Consider the following 18,851-nt stretch of genomic DNA (forward strand, 5'->3'; position numbering starts at 1 on the left):
AATGTGTCGACTTAAAACTAACGCGCTTAAAACCGAAGCGGATTGGGTGCACGATCGAGCTTCCCGAGCTGCTAAAAAGAAAACGAAAGACTCTCACAAACGTCAAACTTCCACCGAACCACGAAAACGAATGTTTCAAGTATAGCGTGCTGGCACTCTTGCATCCGTTAAAGAGGAATGCAAACCATTATGTCAGATATCACAAATATATGAATCCGCGGAACCCGGAGACGCGCGTGACGTACTGGCCCCCATACTTCCCAGTCACTTACGAAGACATTACCCTGTGGGAGAGAAAAAACAAAATCTCCGTGTACATCTACGTGTTCGACGAGCAGACGAGTTCGATATCTACCGGACGGGTTCCCTGTACGCTCTATAAGGATAAAGTCTATCTGCTCGAGGTTAGGGAGCATTTCTATGGCATTAAAAAATTTAGCACTTTCATGGGACGTGGTGACTATTTTTATTGTGAGAAGTGTACGAGCGGCTATGGGACAAGACAGGCGTTGGAGCAGCACGAACGTCTGTGTCGAGACGTAGACGAAGTGATCCTCGAAATGCCAAAAGCGGGGGAGAGTGTCTCCTTCAACAAGATACAGTACACGCATCCCTACCCCTATTTCGCGGTGTTAGACACGGAGAGCGTCTTGGAAAAGGATGCACCTGTTAAGGACGCCGTGAGTGTGCACAGGATGAGTTCGTACAGCATCGTTGTAGTGCGGAGTTGTGACGGGAAAATAATGGGCGTAGATGGCTATTTGGGACCCAACGCGGCAGAAAAATGCTTGTTCGCGCTCAAGGGATTTAGCGAACAAATCCATAGGCTGAACCGTCTTCCCTCACCGTTGGTCATGAGTGTGGAAGACCACTTTCGGCACGCGAGCGCTACGCACTGCGAATTTTGTGGAATCGAATTTAACCGACACACACGGAAAGTGTCGCATCACGACCACACCCACTTCGTAGAGCCCGGTTCTTCGAATTTTGTCGCGACGCTGTGTGATACGTGTAACCTTACGTGTCGTAATACCAAAGAACTCGTCGTGTGCGTGCACAACCTGCAATACGATTTGAGCTCCCTTCTCCGATACATGCACGTTCTAAATATGGGTGAACCGTGGATCTTAGCTTCGAGTTCGGAAAAGATAAGAGGGTTCAATATTGGAGATCTCCATTTCCGCGATATCACGCAGTTTTTCAACCTGTCCTTGTCGAACCTGGTGGAAACTCTGCTCGCCAGCGGTGGTGAGAGCGCGTTTCATTGTACTCGTCAAATGTTTGGTGACCGTTTCCGACGCCTCCTCAAGAAGGGAATTTACCCGTACACCTTCGTCGACAGTTTCGAAGCGTACAATTTGCCCGCACTACCGCCAAAGGAAGCTTTCAAAAGTGACCTGAACGACCAAGAGATCACGGACGAGGACTATCAGTACGCCCTCGAGATTTTCGAATTGTTCGAATGCAAGGACCTGGGCGATTACACGCGTCTCTACGTTACGCTCGACACTTGTCAGCTCTGCGACGTCGTGCTGCATTTCAGGAGAATTGCGCAAGAAACGGATAGGATAGATATCTTACGCACCGTGTCCCTTGCCAGTTACGCGTGGAGCAGCGCTCTGAAGTTCACTAAAGTCAAGCTCGAGCTCATAAGTGATCAGGAGATGTACGAAACGATCGAGAAAGGAATCAGGGGAGGCATTTGTAACAGCTTCCATAGATACTGTCGGGCTAATCACGAGGAGTGCGACGATTACGATCCACAGCAAGAAAAGACTTTTATCCAGTACCTCGACGTGAATAGTTTGTACCCGTACGCGATGACTTTCCATCTCCCGACAGGTGGTTTTGAGTGGGTCGATCCTTCGAGGTGGAGCGAGATCGATTTTCTCAACATTCCTCACGATTCGGAAGTGGGTTACGTCTACGTGGTAGACTTGACATACCCCGAAGAACTGCACGCACTCACCAGGGATTTTCCCCTGGCACCCAAACACAGGTGTGTGAACGAGAACGAACTCTCCCCCTACCAGCGACACTTGAAAGACGCGTTGGCGCTGAACGCCCCTCCCACAAAGAAACTCTTGCTGACGTGCTACGATAAAGAACGCTACGTCGTTCATTATGCATTGCTCGCACTGTATGTGAGGTTGGGCATGAAAATAAAGCGTGTTCACAGCATTCTTTCGTTCCGCCAAGACAATTTTTTGCGAGCCTTCGTGCACAGAAACGTCACGTTGAGGAATGCCGCCACCACGAAATTCGAACGACTTTTGTACAAAACCATGTCCAACAGTACGTTCGGTAAGTCGATACAAAATGTGAGACGCATGAAAAGGTACGCTATAGCCTACGACAAAGAAAGCGCGCTCCGAAAAGCTAGCTCCGTCAGCAGTCAGCATTTTCACATTCTGAGTGACAAGTGCATCTTATACGAGATGCAGAATAGGAGGGTCAAATGCACGCACCCCCTTTACGTGGGCTTTGCCATTCTAGAGATATCCAAAGTCCGAATGTACAGCTTCATCTATGAGTCTCTCTTTTCTCGCTTGACGTGTCCAGTGCAATTGATCTATAGCGATACGGACAGCATAATTTTTTCTCTCACGTGTGAAAGCCTGGAAGAACAGCTCATGAAGATTGAGAATGAGTTAGATCTGTCTTCCTATCCACCGGACCACCCGCTTTTCAACGACGAGCACGCGAACCAGATGGGGTACTTCAAAGACGAGACGGGAGGTGGTGTTATTCAGGAAGTCGTAGCCATCCGAGCGAAAATGTACAGCATTCTCTTGGCTGGGTCACACAAACAGATCGCGAGAGCGAAGGGAGTTAAGAAAGACGTGGTGAGGAAACATTTATTGCACGAAGTGTACCGAGATTCTCTGTTCAATGAAAAGACAGTCTCTCAGAAGCAGTGCACCATCCAGAGTATAAAGCAAACAATGTACACCATTTCGAGACTCAAGAAGAGCTTGGTCCCCTACGACGACAAGCGCTATCTCGTGGATTCCGTACACTCCTTCCCTTATGGAAGCTGCGAATACGGTAAGCTTTCCTAGTGTTTTGACGCGTATAGGATTACGATAGTGCTCTCTCTTTGTGCAGCATCGGAAAACCCGGAAGAGAGCCCGAGAGCGTCGTCGTCAGGGATCGAGTAACCGCGGAACAAAGAGCTGCACGCGCATGTATTCGAGAATAAAAGTAGTCGAGATATGCTTCTCTCTCTCTCTCTCTCGCAGACAGGAGAAGCAGGGGTCATCGTGGCAGTGCGGTAGCGGAATGGGTGCACGAAAAGAATGACCATACCGTCATCGTACTGGTACCGTGACCCGTGCAATGACGACGCTGCGATGAAGATTCCCCTTTTCTGACACGTCTGATCATCTCGTTCTGTTCGTTAGATCAGACAAGTCAGGGAGGGGGCAGGCATCTATCGTCCAACTCCTTTGTTTGTATTCAATAAACATGTTTCAGTGAAAGAAAAGACAGAGTCTCGTCAACGTTATTCGGACTGTTTAATGCGTTGCATGTCAATAACTAAGCGGTATTTCAATAAATCAATGACAAAGTTGGCGATGTAGACTGCTTGCAAATGTCGCTGCTTCCGTAGAGCGTGCTTAATATGAGCGATGGCACGAGCGAGAAGGTCCACGATGTCTGCAGCGATGTAGTTGAATTCTGCGTTGGACAAGCTCACAAATTCGCTCATTAGTCCCAGGGGTCCGTCCGGAACCGTTATGCAGACGTTCTTGTAACGGGCGTAAATTCGACGCACCATCTCCTGCAGCGGCCCCGGCGAGATCTCTCCTATATTGCCAAAGCCTACCATGTCTATCACGTAGCGAAAAGCAGTGATGACGAGCTCGTTGCGGGGACTTTCGCTGTTGAAACATTCCTTCTCCACTTCTTCCCAAGAAGCGTGGGTGCGGGAACAATTTTGTAAAGAGTGGTAGCTGAACATATTCACGTAGTGATGACGCGAGCGCGGTGCGCGCTGCCTTTATACAGATAAACGCGCGCGCAAAGAAACGAGAGTAAAACCGGAAGTCAGAAGCCACCCGTCGCCGCTAGGAGCGCGCGCGCGCGCAGCGGAGAGCCGAAACCGAAAACACCCGCGGGCGGCGCAGAGGGAGCTAGGAGCGCGCGCGCGCGCGCGCATGCGCGGTCGGGTGGAGCAGAGGGCGATGGAGCGCGCGCATGCGTAGCACCCGTAGAGTGGCGCTTACGTCAGTCCACCTCTGGCTCTCGTTGGGAGAAGACGTGCGGTCGTTCGCTCCGTCGTCACTTGATCCCTGGCTGTCGACGAGAGCGGACGCTCCGTCGCAGCGGGGAAAAAAGGTGAGTGATTTACCGATGTTTGCGCGTTGTTTTACCGTGCTCGTGTTAAGCCTTTTCTCGCATGTTTAGACTTGTTTAGCGGTGTCCAAGCCTGTTGACGCACGTTTACCATCGTGTGGTTCCCGCCTTGTGTTAGCCGCGAAGTGTTGTGACGCTGTGGTTAGGCCTTGTCGATTGCCTTAAGCCTTTCCCCCCGATGTGTAGTGTTTTCTCCGTGCTGTTTAGCAGTAGCGGTTAGGCCTTTTCCCCGCGCTCTGGTATGCTTAGACTTGTCGAGCAGTGTTGCCATTTTTACGTGTCGCTAGTACTTTCATGTTCTCTTTCTCGTATAGAGCTACGATGCTGGCGCCATCTGGTGTGATGCCTTGGAACTAGCGTGCCACCTGCCTCTGCAACCGTCGTGCTCCAGTCGCCCGCACAGGCGGGATTTCTTCAAGATGGCGTCGTTGATTTTCAAATAAATCATTTCCTACTGTCTGCTTCCTTTCTATCTAGTTTTTTATTTCCTACAACCCGAGTTTTACATATTAAATCCACGACAAGTATTGCACTGAGTCAGATTTTGCCAAATTTCAAAATTTTAAGAATTTAAATTTTTTTAAAAAATTTAAAGTAATTTTAAAATAATTTAAAGTAAAATGTGCAATACTTGCCGTGGATTTTCTGTGTAAATCTTGGGTTGTTACATTACTACTAGCGAAGCATGGACTTCACTATGCGTGCTGCACTTCGACAAAAATTGGTTGATTACCATGAACAGTGAAATTCAAAAGGCTTCGTAACGGATATGTATTTTCATGTATGATGTCTTTTCCTCAGACTTTAGCACCAGTGCTAGTAGGTGTCTGCTGCCGTGTAAGTGTTCGGACTGCCGGCGATTTGCCGTGAAAGTTCAGTTTTGTGTCTCGTATCTTGGCAAGTTATTTCCTATGCCATATACACTCTTAAACCCGTACCTTTTATTGTAACTTTTAGAAACATGTAACTTCTGTATAGACGTAGATTTCGAGATTTCTTATAGGTTACACCACTGTAACGTATATTTAGAGGTTAAAAGCGACCAAGGTCATGTTTTTACAACACGAATAGAAGTTACATCTCGGAAAAAACAAAAACAGCTTGTTGTAACTTATAAACGTACCCTCTACTCCGACACTGTAACTTCTAAGCGAAATCTCCAACGATAATCTCTTTGTTAGTTTCTTATCGTTTGTTTTCCTTTTGTTTTTCAGCATAATGCCGCGTTTCAGCCTCCCATTCGAGACGACAGTTGCGAATCTACGCTGTTATTTTTTATCTGTTTCAGCGTCACCTATACGTCAACTACATGTTATCAATGCTGTATGAACACAGATTATAAGTTCGCAGTCTGAAACACTGATAGTATGTTTCTTTCTAAAGGGTGGAAAACAATTGTCAATGCCGCAACCACCAAGATTTCCGATTTCGCTGCGTAGCCGAGCCTGGTCTAGGTCTATCCACACTGAGAGCGGTTTCCTTGAAACGCTTAACGCTCGTCGTCCGTCCGTTAACAAGTGTAATCTGTTTTAATCAGTGGTTTTCCTCGCGTTTATCATAGTATCGTCAGGAACAACGGAAAAGCTAGATGTCGCTAGCAAACAAGTATATTTTCGGTGTTCTCAGGGGAAAGTGTAGTGAGTGCGAAGGTTGCAAAGAATATATAACCGAAAACGAACGTCACCACCGCAGCCCTAATTCACACACTTCATACACTGGGTAAGTGTACATTTTGTGCTAGGTACGTGCGTTATTTTGATAGCAAGAGCTCTTAGCGCATGTTTGTTGTGATTATGGCAAGCGTTTTGCGCTCCTGCGTATGAACGCCACTTACGCTTGCTACTTTTCTGCTCTTACTTGGTCGCCAAGTCAATACACCGGCGTGCATTTTGCGAGCTGCGGATATATGCATCGAGATATATAATTCGCAGCTTCCTACTTGTTGTATTCTTACGATATTCTACGACTCAATCGCGGAGTGAACGCCTTCCCGCATTTATGCTGCTTTGTACCTTGTGCTTTGTACGGATTTGAATGGTTCCGTAAATGTTACTCTCATTGCCCAAACTTTTGTTCCCAGGATCCCACATGCAGGTTCACATATACCGTCACCAGCGCAATGCAGTACCTCACAAACTCGTCCCAGAGCGCCTCCAACGCTGATAACGCAGTAATGTAGTGTCTCCTGCGTTACTGCACACTCATATTCCTCAAGGTTGTGTGCGTTTTATGTAATACTGTATTGCCATTTGCGCTCGCCTCTGCAACACGAATGTGGAATAAATTTTTTTCTGCTGCAGTTCTTCATTTCGTTGGGTGTGTTCAGCTTTGCAAACATAGGTCAGTTGTTTTGACTCGCTAGCTTCCTCGCACTTTTATGCATTGCTTCTCACTTAGAAGATAGTTCTTTTTTCCACATACATGGTAAAGCGACCATGGTTTCTCCTCACACCAGAATCGCACTTGTGCACAATGTGTCACCTCTCGACAGACTTCTGTTTCTGTAATATACATATGTTCAAGATCTCCTTTTCTGCTGGTTCATTTTGGTACCTTGGTGTGTTCTGTAAATGTCTGTCCATATCCCACGCACAGGGTGTTTGTTTTTATTCGCATCACACCAGCGCTCATTTGACAGGTGGGTTATGTTAATTTTCGCAAATTAACCCATCCGTAGTTACAAACATTTCCGACATTTCCTGACGCATGTGTTTGTAACTACGGATCGACTAATTAGCAAAGATTCACATAACCCACCTGCCAAATGAGCGCTACTCTGTTGCGAATAAAAATGAACATCCTGTATAAAAGGCCGCACGTTGGCGTAACCTTTACGGGCAGGTGCTGGATTGAAGGCCGTAACCTCTAATTAGTGGGTTTCCTTGTAACTTTTATAAAAGGTGTCACTCAGAGGGTACCTGGTAGCTCCTGAAATAGAGGGTAAAATATTGCGATTTTTTACCCTTTACTAAAGGGTACGGAGTTAAGAGTGTAGTCGCGGCTCTCTCATGCTGAATTCAAACGGCACGTATCAGCTTTTAGTCCGTTGCGCAACTCGTATCAGCAGCGAAGAGCAACGACAATTTCTTCTTTGTCATTGGTGTTGTGGCTGGCTCTATCATCAATGCGCATAGAAGCGGGTAGAAGAAGGTCACACACGTCCCTCGGCCGCTTGGCCAGCGTATACGCTACTAGCGCCCTGGCCCACAGTGAGCGATCGCCTCAACATCCTGCTGGGTTACCTTCAGTGCCATGGCGAGAGTTTGTACCGGGTGTAACGCTCGACGTTCCGGGCCTTCATAAAAAGAGGGAGTGTAGCCCCCTGGTCGCTAGAACGGCGGCTGAGAACCTCATAACTGACGTCTACCACTCACATACTCTGGTATTCACTGATGGCTCTATTGACGATCGTACCAAAAGTGCCACGTGTGCCTTCCACATCCCGTCAGTGAACGTGTCCTGGCAAGGGAGATCATCGCGTTACCCGATATCCTCCACGACTGCTGAGCTCCTGGCTCTCCTGCATGCAGCTGCTGCGGTCCAGGTACGAGGGTTTGCCAGAGCAGTCCTACTCACAGACTCGAGAAGCGCTCTATGGGACGTGATGAACCCCATGTGTGACAACATCTTAGCGCGAAGCATCAGAAGATCGTGCGCCCAACATAAACAAGCTGGAGGCGATATCGCCTTCCAATGGATACCGTCCCCCGTCGGTGTCGGCGGCAACGAAAGGGCGGACCAGCTGGCGTCCTCGGCACACCTGGGCTGCAGCAATGTTTTGCCAACTCCGGACGACGCCGACAGGCAGATGTCTGTTCAGCTCCTTGTTGAACAGCGCCACCCTGTAATACGGGACATCATGCATCATAATCGCCCTCCTCTTCCCACGAAAAATCTTCCTCGAAGCATCCAGACCATGCTCCATAGGCTCCGCACTGGGTGCGCGTTCACCAATTCCCAGCTGTTCAAGATAGGCTCTAGGGGTGACGCCTGCTGTGGCCACTGTCAACAACCCGAAACCATCGAACACATCCTGCGAGACTGCCGAGCATACCATTCTGCGCGCGAAACACATCTCCCTCGCTCCACCTCGGGCTCGCTAGCAGACATCCTCTACCCCGCTGGTTCTTCTGCCGAACGTTCCGCCAAAGCAAGAAACCTCATTCTCTTCCTGCTGAAGACAGGCCTTGCTGATCGACCCATCTAATACTGTACTCTCCCCGATGAACTCGTGCACCTCACCGCATCCCCATCCTTCAACCTCCTCTATCCTCCATCCGTCCGTCCTTCCTTTGTGTTCTGTTTTGCTATGCGTTTTCCTTTTCTTTTTTTTGGCTATAGTCGTGACGACGCCCACTTCTGTGTGGCCAACAACGGCGAGCCTATCCTGCCATCACCCCCCCCCCCGCGCATAGAAGCCCTTTCACCACCCACCACCACCACCGCGCATAGAAGCTAAGATGCGGGACCCGATGTGATAAGATGTCTGCGTGATTTCTACTGGAGCGAACCATACGGGGGTATATGTTTACGGATACATATCTTTGGGTATATGCATTGGTGGCCAAGCTGTATTAGGCAATCTCAAAAATTTCGGGGGGGGGGGGGGCGGCTGGAAAAATTCAGGGGGAGTGTACACCGCACTGGGGGGGGGGGGGGGGTAATGAAACTCCTGGATATGACCGCAATTATAGCAAAGTCCCTTAGCGTAAAAAATATAGAAAAGAAACAGCTGAGCCGTTTAGTTATTAGGCATTCGCATATACAATTCATCAGTGAAAAACTTCACTTGACACACCAACAGAAACAAATGAGCTGCCTTTCAAAATGAGACACTGAAAATTCGAAAGGCGTTTCAAGTTCTTCCTACATAGTTCTTCACGAACGATTATCCCAACGTCCAGGAGCCCTTAAATTGTCGGTTTACACAATGTATTGTGGATTTTGCTTACATTTGCAACGTGAAAAAGAAAAAGTAAGACAAAGAGAAATAATTAAAAATTGTCACACAATGACCCTCGTACATAACTGCTCCATCTAATCAAATACAGTGAACCCTCGTTATTATGACCATGGTCGTTCCCGAAAATGTTGGTCATAATGCAGAATTGTCATATTAACGGGGGCATTTGCAGAGGTTTCACAGCATTGCTCCCCAAGAGTATGGTCGTAAAGCGCGTATGTCAGATTATCGGGGGTCATATTAACGAGGGTTCACTGTACACGGTCCCGAGTTGTTCGCAGTTTCCAAGAAGCACCGCTTTTTCTGTGGATTTCCTACAGGTTTTGTAGCTTTCCTTGGCACCATACCGTTTGAAACACCATGCAAAACTCGCTGATGAAATTCCTTACTGTTTGGATCCGTGGCCGCTTGGGACAGAAATGGCGCTGTGCAAACTTCAGTGCAACAACCCTATACTACTGAATACAACAGACATCTGTACGCCGCTCATACGTTCGCAGAAGTGTACTCTGCTACTAAAAATGTGCATTTTTAGCAGTGGAGCAAACTTTCTGTGCAGTTTAAGTCCCCGGTCTATCATATGTGGACGTCGTCTATTGACATCAAGCCTTGAGGCCCTGACTAAAACTTGAGGAACACCGTGGGATGACGAAACGACACGAAGGGTTCAAAACCAGCAATGGGTATTCAATGGGTGCTGCTGGTGTCTCGTTATATATTAATTGCTGGTTTTGAGCCCCGCGTCGTCTCGTTATTCCCCAGTGTTCCTCAAGCTCAAGGTTTATTCTGCACTATGAAGGTTCACGATCTACCCGCCATCCTTTCGATTCTCCGGACTCACTAAAGACCTTGAAAAAGAGAAGAAGAAGAGTCGACTGCCTCACAAAACCAGCGCTATGTCTAGGACACTCGAGTGTTTGGTGACCCGCACAAGGAACGCCACAGTCCATCAGACAATTCGGCCATTCACCATCTCAAACTCTCACAACGGCCACTGTCATTGGGCTTTAAGATCCGCACACGTGCTCATGAAACAGACAATAAGGCTAGGGCCCTCCTCGTGATCCATCGAGCACGTCTTTCCACCGCATCACTTCACGCACGCTTAGTTGAATACCACAATGTGGTATTCAATACCTCAATTATGTGGTCTTCAGTTAAGAGTTCATGAGGGCTTCAGTCAAGAGCTTATGAAGAAGAGACAACCGCTGTCATCGGAGTAAAGGAACAAGCTGTGATTTTATTTCGCGCTCTCCCTGCACATAAGACACACCTGGTGGTGAAACGTCGTCGCTCTTAGGGCTTTTAATCGTTCTGACGCTTTTAGGGCGCAACACAAGCGCATGAACGAAACACGATAATGCGATGTTCCTCCTTCGCCTACTAATAATCCCACGAACTACCATAACATTTAAACGGCGTCATACGCTTTTAGAATGCACGCACGAAATACATACCTGAGGCACAGCTAGCGACTAAAAGAAAAAGCGCCAAGGCAACAGGCTTCATGATCGTGAGACTTCGACGTTTGTTATGTGCGCATCACTTGGAAATGTGCCATTTGCACTTGGGATACTTTGTATAGCGGAAGCAAAATACTCGCATCACAACTACGCCGTTACGTTATCAGCTTCGGGAAACGCGAACTCTGAAGGCCAAATCTGAGCAAGGCGAGTTTGAAAGAAGGCGACTTCCGGATGTTTTCTGCGTATTACAGTTCCGTGTGGGCTGGCTCGAGTGACGTACCACGGCAGCGTCACAAGTTATTGGTTCAGGATTGAGTGTATTGTGACACTGACGCCGGCCCGAGTAAAACGATAACCTCTGCGATATTAGCTAGGAGACCGTCTCGTAGTACGCAACTAATGAATAATACGGCGCGTGAAAGGAAACCGCACATCAAAATGAGAGTCTGCACTACGACTATGCATGGTTATCCATGGACGTATGCCAGAAAACAAATTGCACATATTGCTTTCGAAATTGCGGAATGTGCTATTCGTTCGAACGTGAACTTTCCGGCTAAGTATTGGGTAAACGTCCCGTTGTTGTTTAACATGGCATTAACAAATTTTGTGGAACAGTGCTACTTGAAACAACAGTCAGAATGTGTCCATCGTGCTTTGTCGCGGTAACACGAAGAATCAATCGAATACAATAGAAATAGAGAGGGGGTTGGGGGTGGAAACGTAGGTCGCACTTGTGCGGCAAGCTGTTCTATGACGTTTGATGTGTGAAAGCACTGAATAGTTTGTCAGGTTACCTCAACACATATTTCCTTTAGGTAGTTCGCCGGTGCACTCAGCGCAGAATCAAACGAAGAATCAAAACACGATAAATCCTGAAGAATACTGCGGTGCCGAATTACAATGCGAATGCCTGATCCGACACTGCATTAGAACGGAACGAAATTCTCGAAGCTCTACACACTGAACGCTGTACAGAAACTTCTAGACCCTGAGGGGAGGGGGGGGGGGGGCGCAGCACACGATAGACATCGGATGGTAGATGTAGCCAGGAGTACCAGTGTTTCCACTTTTGGTTTAGTGCTCCCCTCGCCCTGTATATCTTATCCTCTGGATTCGTGGTTTTCGTGCTCATGCATGCACCCTTGTTCCCGATTCCTGCTCTCTCTGTGGCCTTCACACCAGCACCTTCGTAACAGCGAACTCTACAATTCATATCCATGGGACTGCACCCTATGTGTAGAGTGACATCACTATACAAGCGGTGAAGCATTTGCAACACATAAAATTGGTGTGACAGTTCTGTCAACATCAAAGTAAGTATTTGAAAAGTGACACAGCACGTAACAGAGGAGCATTTACGAGTGTCGGACGGGGCTGCAGCTTCGGTTGATCTTTCTTAACGGAAACCGTATTGATGCGCCGTCAGAACCTTATTCTCTTCTAAAAAACTGATGGGTCGATAAATTAATTAACTTTTCTACAATTTTTTAGAACAATGGTAAGACTGATATTGGCCGATAATTGTTCAAATTATGTATATCACCACCATCCTGTGTATGACTAAGACGTTTGCCACTTTCATTGCTACAGGAAAAACACCTGAACTGATCGCAGTGTTCCACGTATGACATAATGTGTCTGACAGACGAATTTTATTGGTATAATTTTTAGATCATCCGGCACGCAGCACGTGCCATTATTAGGCCAGTTGAAGAGGTGTGCTATACATTCATTGGTTGCAGGATTAAGAAATGTCGATTGTTGAGTGTGGTGACAAAAGATGGCTCATTATGTTGTGTGTGCAAATTATGCCGGGGTGATATGCCAGCAGATGTAAAATGCTCACGGAATTTATTAACAAGATATCTTCCTGTTATCATTACGTCGCCAACTTTGAACTCTTTTTTGAACTCTACTTTGAACTGTAACAGTTCCATGTCTGTCCTGGTATTTGGTCAAACATAGCATTTCCTGCCATATGTCCTTAGGTTATGTTTTTGCATGCGAGTATCTTTGTAAAAAAAACTTGTCTTGCTCTGCTTTCTCTATGTCCAAACTCAGTTTATTTCGGGTCATCTTAAATAATATACCAGCGGCATGGCCTAGCGGGTTAAGGGGTCCCACTCGTTGGTGGTAGCCAAGGTCGTGCTGAAGACTGGGAGGTGGTGAGTTCGAATCCTACCACCGGCTGTGCTGTCTCAGGTTTTCCTCGGGTTTTCCGAATACTTCCCAGACGAATGTCAGCATAGTTTCCCCTGAAGTGGGCCCAGGACGCATGCTATCACCCCTGTCCCCCCACTCCTGCCTCCGCTACGCTAACACGCAATAAAAACAAACAAACAATAATAACGGTGCTTTGATCACGAGTCTTGATAAACTTGTGATAAAGACTTTTTGATCGAAATACGCTTGAACAACTCAGCGGTAATCCATGACTTCCTATTCTTTGTACGTCGTTTTACAACGTACATTGGGAAACCATTATCATAATTAGTGTTTATTATTGAAGTAAAACGTGTTGTACGATTTGTTGGGGTCCGTTTCGATTGTGGCATCGTCCCATACAATGTCAGCCGCAAGTGCTGTAAACACGCCAAACTGGGGTCATCTATCATTCTATCAGATTATACAGGCATAATGTGAGAGCTTTTTAATACATTTAACAGACAAGAGACAGAGAGGTGGTCGTGGTCACAAATATCAGCGGTAATAAACAGACGACAGAAACGTTGACATATCACTAAGACATGTGGCTACCAGCCAAAAAGACGCCGGTAATTCGGAAACTGTTTTCTGAATTGTTCTTTCTATAACGTCTTCCGACTTATTTGCCCTTTGTTTTGGCCACTCTTGCTCATGCGCTCGCATACATGCACAGCATTCCCTCTCTACAGCACAGGTTAGCCTTAAGTGTACGTGTTTCCCTTACTAAACAGTCCGTAATAGTTGGCAGCGGTGAACGGAAAAGTTTCAGGAGATCACCTCGTCCGAGGCACAAAACCCCCACGCCTATCCAAACCAGGGAGGAGGAAAGCAGAGAGTGCGCGTAGTCAGAGAGAGCAACAGCTGCTCGTGCGGCATAAATCAATTGAACCATGATAGCTGTCGCACAGACGCGTACATGCACGCTCGCTTGCTGACACACACAGGCAACACGCACACACAGAAATGCACACGCACACACACAATCTCGCGCACACAAACCGACAAAAGTGTGCTATCTTCAGCAAATTGTTTATTTTCCTATAACACAGCGCATCGCCAGTAAATGTGGACAGGCGCTCCTAAAGAGAAGGCTTCCCCTGACATCACATGCGCAATCAGGGAAACATTACACACAGGCAGGTGGGGAGGAAAGGAGGAACAATTCGCAAGGGGGGGGGTGAGACGGAACTATCACAGAAAACCGCGCGTCCCGTCTGATGATAACCAGCGTTGAAGGACAGACTCGGCACTTATCTTGAAAGCAGATGTCTGCGTTGCTTTCAAAGAACGTGAAGAAAAACAATGTACAAGTTTCCGGCGATGCAGAATCAAAAATAACAAAGACGGTTAAGAGCATCTACTGTTTACTATATACATTAAAAACAAGACTTTCGTGCAGTAGGAAGCAAAGGACAAAACGAGCAAAGGAGAGAAGGACAGGGTTTAGGCGGCAACCGCATGGAGCACTTTTGCCAACTGAATGGCAGCAGAACTTGAAAGGAACGGTGACCTACAAAGCGAACAATAGACGACGGACGGATGAGCCGGTTTCTGCCAAGGATAGATATTTCAAGGAGGCCACACCTTTGGAACGTCAAAATTGCTCAGTATGGGCATCAACTTAAAATATATCCTTTGGCAGGAGGTGGCAATAAGGTGTGTGCACGGCGAAGGTGACTAATGAAACATCAAAATATTATTGGTGGCACATGGGAAATCGGAAATGTGTGAGGAGATAGCGGTAACAAAAATGCAGTCTGATATTTCTTTAGTGAGCCCCATTGCTAGAAACACTCATAAGCCAACATTCTCTTCGTATCTCAAGAGAGAGAGAGAGAAATACATGATGACGATGATATGGGGATGACTTCCGCTCATTGAGCAGAATGCTACCCCATTGTTATTGGGGGAAAATGAGAGGATGGTGATGAGGATGATGCTGACGACGCTGACAGGGTTTTAGAGAGAGTCGATCAGGCCGGTAGTTTGCAGGAATTTGATAAAGGGTCGCAAGACGGATATCTGCTTTCGTGTGTCCCATGGTCCCAAAATGAGTCTGAGGTCAAGGGGCCGGCTGTCAATCCGCGCAAAGTCGTTTGCCAACAAGTGACGCTCGCTCCTATAAGTGGCACATGCGATGATCACATGGCCCGCGGTCGCTGGCACACCACACTCCGGGCACAAGGGACTACTTGCACACCCTATCTGGTAACGGTAGTACGGCGTAAAGGCAACATTCAGCCGTAAGCGATGTAGGAGGGACTTAATGACGCGCGGTAAAGATGTCGGTAAGCGACACGAGAATAATGGGTCTACAATTCCAAGTATGGTACTGGCCGGGACATCCCGACGCCATTGTTCGATGGATGAGGAGGCAGCCCAGTCACGAAGAAGGGACCGTCTGTCCCCCCTTGGGAGAACAATCGGGACACACTTGCCCTGGTGGTGAGCGGCCGCTGCCGCAGCGTCGGCAACGTGGTTGCCAGAGATTCCGCAATGACCCGGAATCCATTGAAAAGCGATGGTGTGGCCGTGGGCAGTTATGGACTTCAGTAGGCGTAGAATGTTTATCACAAGTGTGGCCAGTGAACCGCGGAGACCTGAGGTTTTCAGGCATCGAAGAGCTGGCTTGGAGTCCGTACAGACTACCCATCGCCGTGGATCGCAGGTGGCCGCATATTGTAAAAACAGCAGGATTCCGTACAGCTCGGCTGAGGTCGAAGAGGTGCGGTGGGACAACCGGCAGCCCCGGGTGAGAGGTATCGAGGGTACCACAAAAGATGAGGATGACGAAGTTTTCATTGAGGAGCCATCCGTGAAGACCGTGCAGAACCCGTCATATGCGGTGCCGATGAAATCCATAGTCACTTGCTGTAGTACGAGGTCGGGGTAGCCCCTTTTGTTGTCCGTGATCCCTGGGACAGAGGCGGTGACACTTGGCGACGGAAGTGTCCACGGGGCCGTGCTTTCAGCGGCGGGGCGGATCACGAATTTCGGAACGCGGGATTTGAATGACATTATACATCCGTGGATCGGCGTGCTGCGCCTTGCCCGAAGTTTCCGGATGAGCGGTTGGTGGCGATGGTGTGCAATCAGGCGGAGATACTGGCGCACAGTTTCTGTGCTTCGGAGAACTTCAAAAGGGATGTCGCGGGCTTCCGCAACCGCCTTGTTTCGGCCCCGCGGGGGACACCGAGGCACACCCGTAGGCTCCGTGCCAGCATAGCGCGGATCCTCTGTGCTGAGGTGCTGGGGAGATCGTGAAGCACAGGCAGACTGTAGGCGACTGTGGCACGAATCAAGGCGTTATGCACCATCAGGAGGTCCTTCTCATCGCGTCCCTCGCGTATATCAAAATTTCTTGTAAACGCCTGATTTCTTGATGTTATTAGCACCGTACTTTTTCAAGAACCGCTAAAGTATCATGTATGTTATTAAACAATGCGTACAGCAATTTACTACAATAAGCATTGCCATATCGTCTTTTTTCCTTTTCGTCTAATAATATATCCCCACCCCCTCATTGCCACATCGCGTGCAACAAGCGGTGGTAAACGCTAGGCCGACGCTTCCCCATGACAACCTGAACGTAGACATTCTGCGCCATGCGGTTGCATAGCTTCGATACCGTTCCGTTCAAGCTGAGTTGGCCCTCCGTTGGCCCGATTCAGTTGGCAAAAGTTGCTCCATGCGGTTGCCGCCTTACTCACAGAGGCGTTACTCCTTCTTTCTTTTCTGGCTTTACACGATGGAATGTATTTGGGGGAGGTACATACTTTGTATCTGTCCGCAAGAACAATGAACAAACATGTAAACGTCAGTGGTTGTAAATGCCGTGAATTACCTAATACCTAATTTCTGGCAATGGACCTTTTCCACTTGGACGTGCGACGCATGCGCGAGCTGCGACGCGCCGCCGCCATCATCTTTGGTGGCTCTCGGTGGTCCGGGGCGCCCTTGGTTCGCGTATTCCGTGCGAAAAATGCAACCAAACAATGCGCTGCCGTTGGTTGCACAAGTGCATGTAGCTCTTAGCTGCCTTATTTTAGCCTTCTTATCTTCAGCTTCATGGGTTGTTTTTGTTCGTCAACCACATAAAAGCCATTCTTGTACCGCTGAAAGGGCACACACCCTACCCATTCAGTGTACAGAAACCCTAGATATGTTTAATGTGTCTGGTACGACTGCTGCTTTGTAAAAGTATACTAGGCCCTCATGGACCTTGTTCCACATTTCTTTGCCGTTATCTGAAGGAACATCCGCCGTGTGTAATCCACTTACCCATAAACACATTCCTCATGCTAACCCACTTTTTCACGTCCAAAAAGCGGTCCAAGAGCCTGGGTTGTTCACCCTAGCCCGTTCGACCACTTGATAGGTTTTTCTGCTCTGAAACATAGTGACTAAACATGCCATATATGATTTTCCCCCATAACCCCAACACTTTGTCAAATAATAAGTGATGTCAAGTAATAAACATTTTTATAAATAAATCAAATAATTCTATGACATTTTTCGATGATTTATTCGCATCGAATGTGGACAAATTTTAGCAACGTATTATTAATGCTTGTATTTAACTGACGATTGTATGGGAGAAAGAAGAGTTTTGGTTTATTTACTTTATTCACTTACTTTGTGCCTATGTTCAAGAGAATCTAAATTTCCTCTTCCAACATACATGTTAGTGAACAAGTCCTTCGTAACCTAGACAATATAAGCCGGGGGGCAGATCCTTGTACTGTCTTTTCTTTTCTACTTTTTTGATAGCGTGCATGTGTAGGGACCCACAGTGCAGATGCATGGTCTAAACAAGGTTGAACGAAGGTATTATATGCCTGACAATTCAATATATTTCGTTGAACTTGGCTAAATTTCCCTCTGAGCATCCACAGACTTTAAGTGGCTTTCGCGCATATATGGTTATCCCATTCCAGATCGTTCCCTTTAAATATGCCGCCAGTAATGAGAAGGGTGCCCAGAGGAAGCACGGATTATTGGCTGTGCTCAGCATGAGGCCATTTTCTTCAAGATGTGTCCTACTAGTACGCCGGATTGTTCCACACTGTTCTATTCAACTGTGCTGTTCGTGAAAGACAAAGGTATGCAAATAACCCGTGATCTCCCCTCGTCAACGGAAAAAGCAAAGAAAAAAAAGAAAGAAAGCAGATGACACTGGTTGCCTGCTTCGCAGAGAGTATATATCGTCAAAAGTTACAGAAAAATAGGTGTGAACAACACACTGAACTCCCTTCGAAGAAAAGTATTTCGAACAAACGGTGTCGATCAACCGGCTTTCGACCGAACGGAGTGCGATCAAATGTCTCCAATCACACGGCGTTCGACCAAATGTGCAGACACCGCGCGTCGCTCGAGCCACCAACCGTGTTTCCGACTCCTCCCGCAAGAGGCGCTTTTCCGCTCTGGAAAAGGTCCATTCACGGCTTCGCGTCCGGAGACAACTGTGATCATGATCGACGCCACAGTGGTCGGTCTGTGGGTGAATTTTTCCCTCCTAAGGGTTATATAACACGCGACAAAATCTCCACACACCGGAGACCGCATATTTAAACATCCCTTGCAGACGCCGGCCCCCCTGATGCCTCGTTCTGTGCCACCCTTTGCTGACGCTCTCACCTTCGCACGAACAGGAGATAATTTAAATAGACAGATCATAACTAGGGCTCACCATCTAACACGTTTTCCAGATTTTCGTTTAAAACATTTCCGGTTAAACGTTTCATAAGCCGTTTAGATTAACGTATAGTCCGGAAAAGCTTTCCTTTTTTGTTACGTTTTGTGTAATGCGAAACACTTAAACGTTTTGTTAATGTGAAACGTTAAACTGGAGCTTT

At 47.5% G+C, this 18,851-nt stretch overlaps 1 protein-coding gene and 1 long non-coding RNA gene across 2 annotated transcripts in view; one reads left to right on the plus strand and one right to left on the minus strand.

The window, feature by feature from the left end:
* The window catches only part of LOC135378379 (kunitz-type serine protease inhibitor conotoxin Cal9.1c-like), a 47,474-nt gene extending 36,541 nt beyond the window's left edge, over positions 1–10,933 (minus strand). Inside the window, exon 1 of the mRNA XM_064611417.1 lies at positions 10,780–10,933. Coding sequence (XP_064467487.1) covers positions 10,780–10,831 — 52 coding nt within the window. The 5' untranslated portion in view covers positions 10,832–10,933. The remainder of the gene's footprint in view (positions 1–10,779) is intronic.
* On the plus strand, positions 4,235–4,820 carry LOC135400420 (uncharacterized). Its single transcript, XR_010424612.1, has 2 exons — positions 4,235–4,341; positions 4,674–4,820. It is a non-coding gene; the product is annotated as an uncharacterized LOC135400420 (long non-coding RNA).
* Positions 10,934–18,851: the final 7,918 nt, after the last annotated feature.

The sequence above is a fragment of the Ornithodoros turicata genome, chromosome 1 (genome assembly GCF_037126465.1).
Source record: "Ornithodoros turicata isolate Travis chromosome 1, ASM3712646v1, whole genome shotgun sequence".
In the NCBI taxonomy this organism is placed as follows: Eukaryota; Metazoa; Arthropoda; class Arachnida; order Ixodida; family Argasidae; genus Ornithodoros; species Ornithodoros turicata.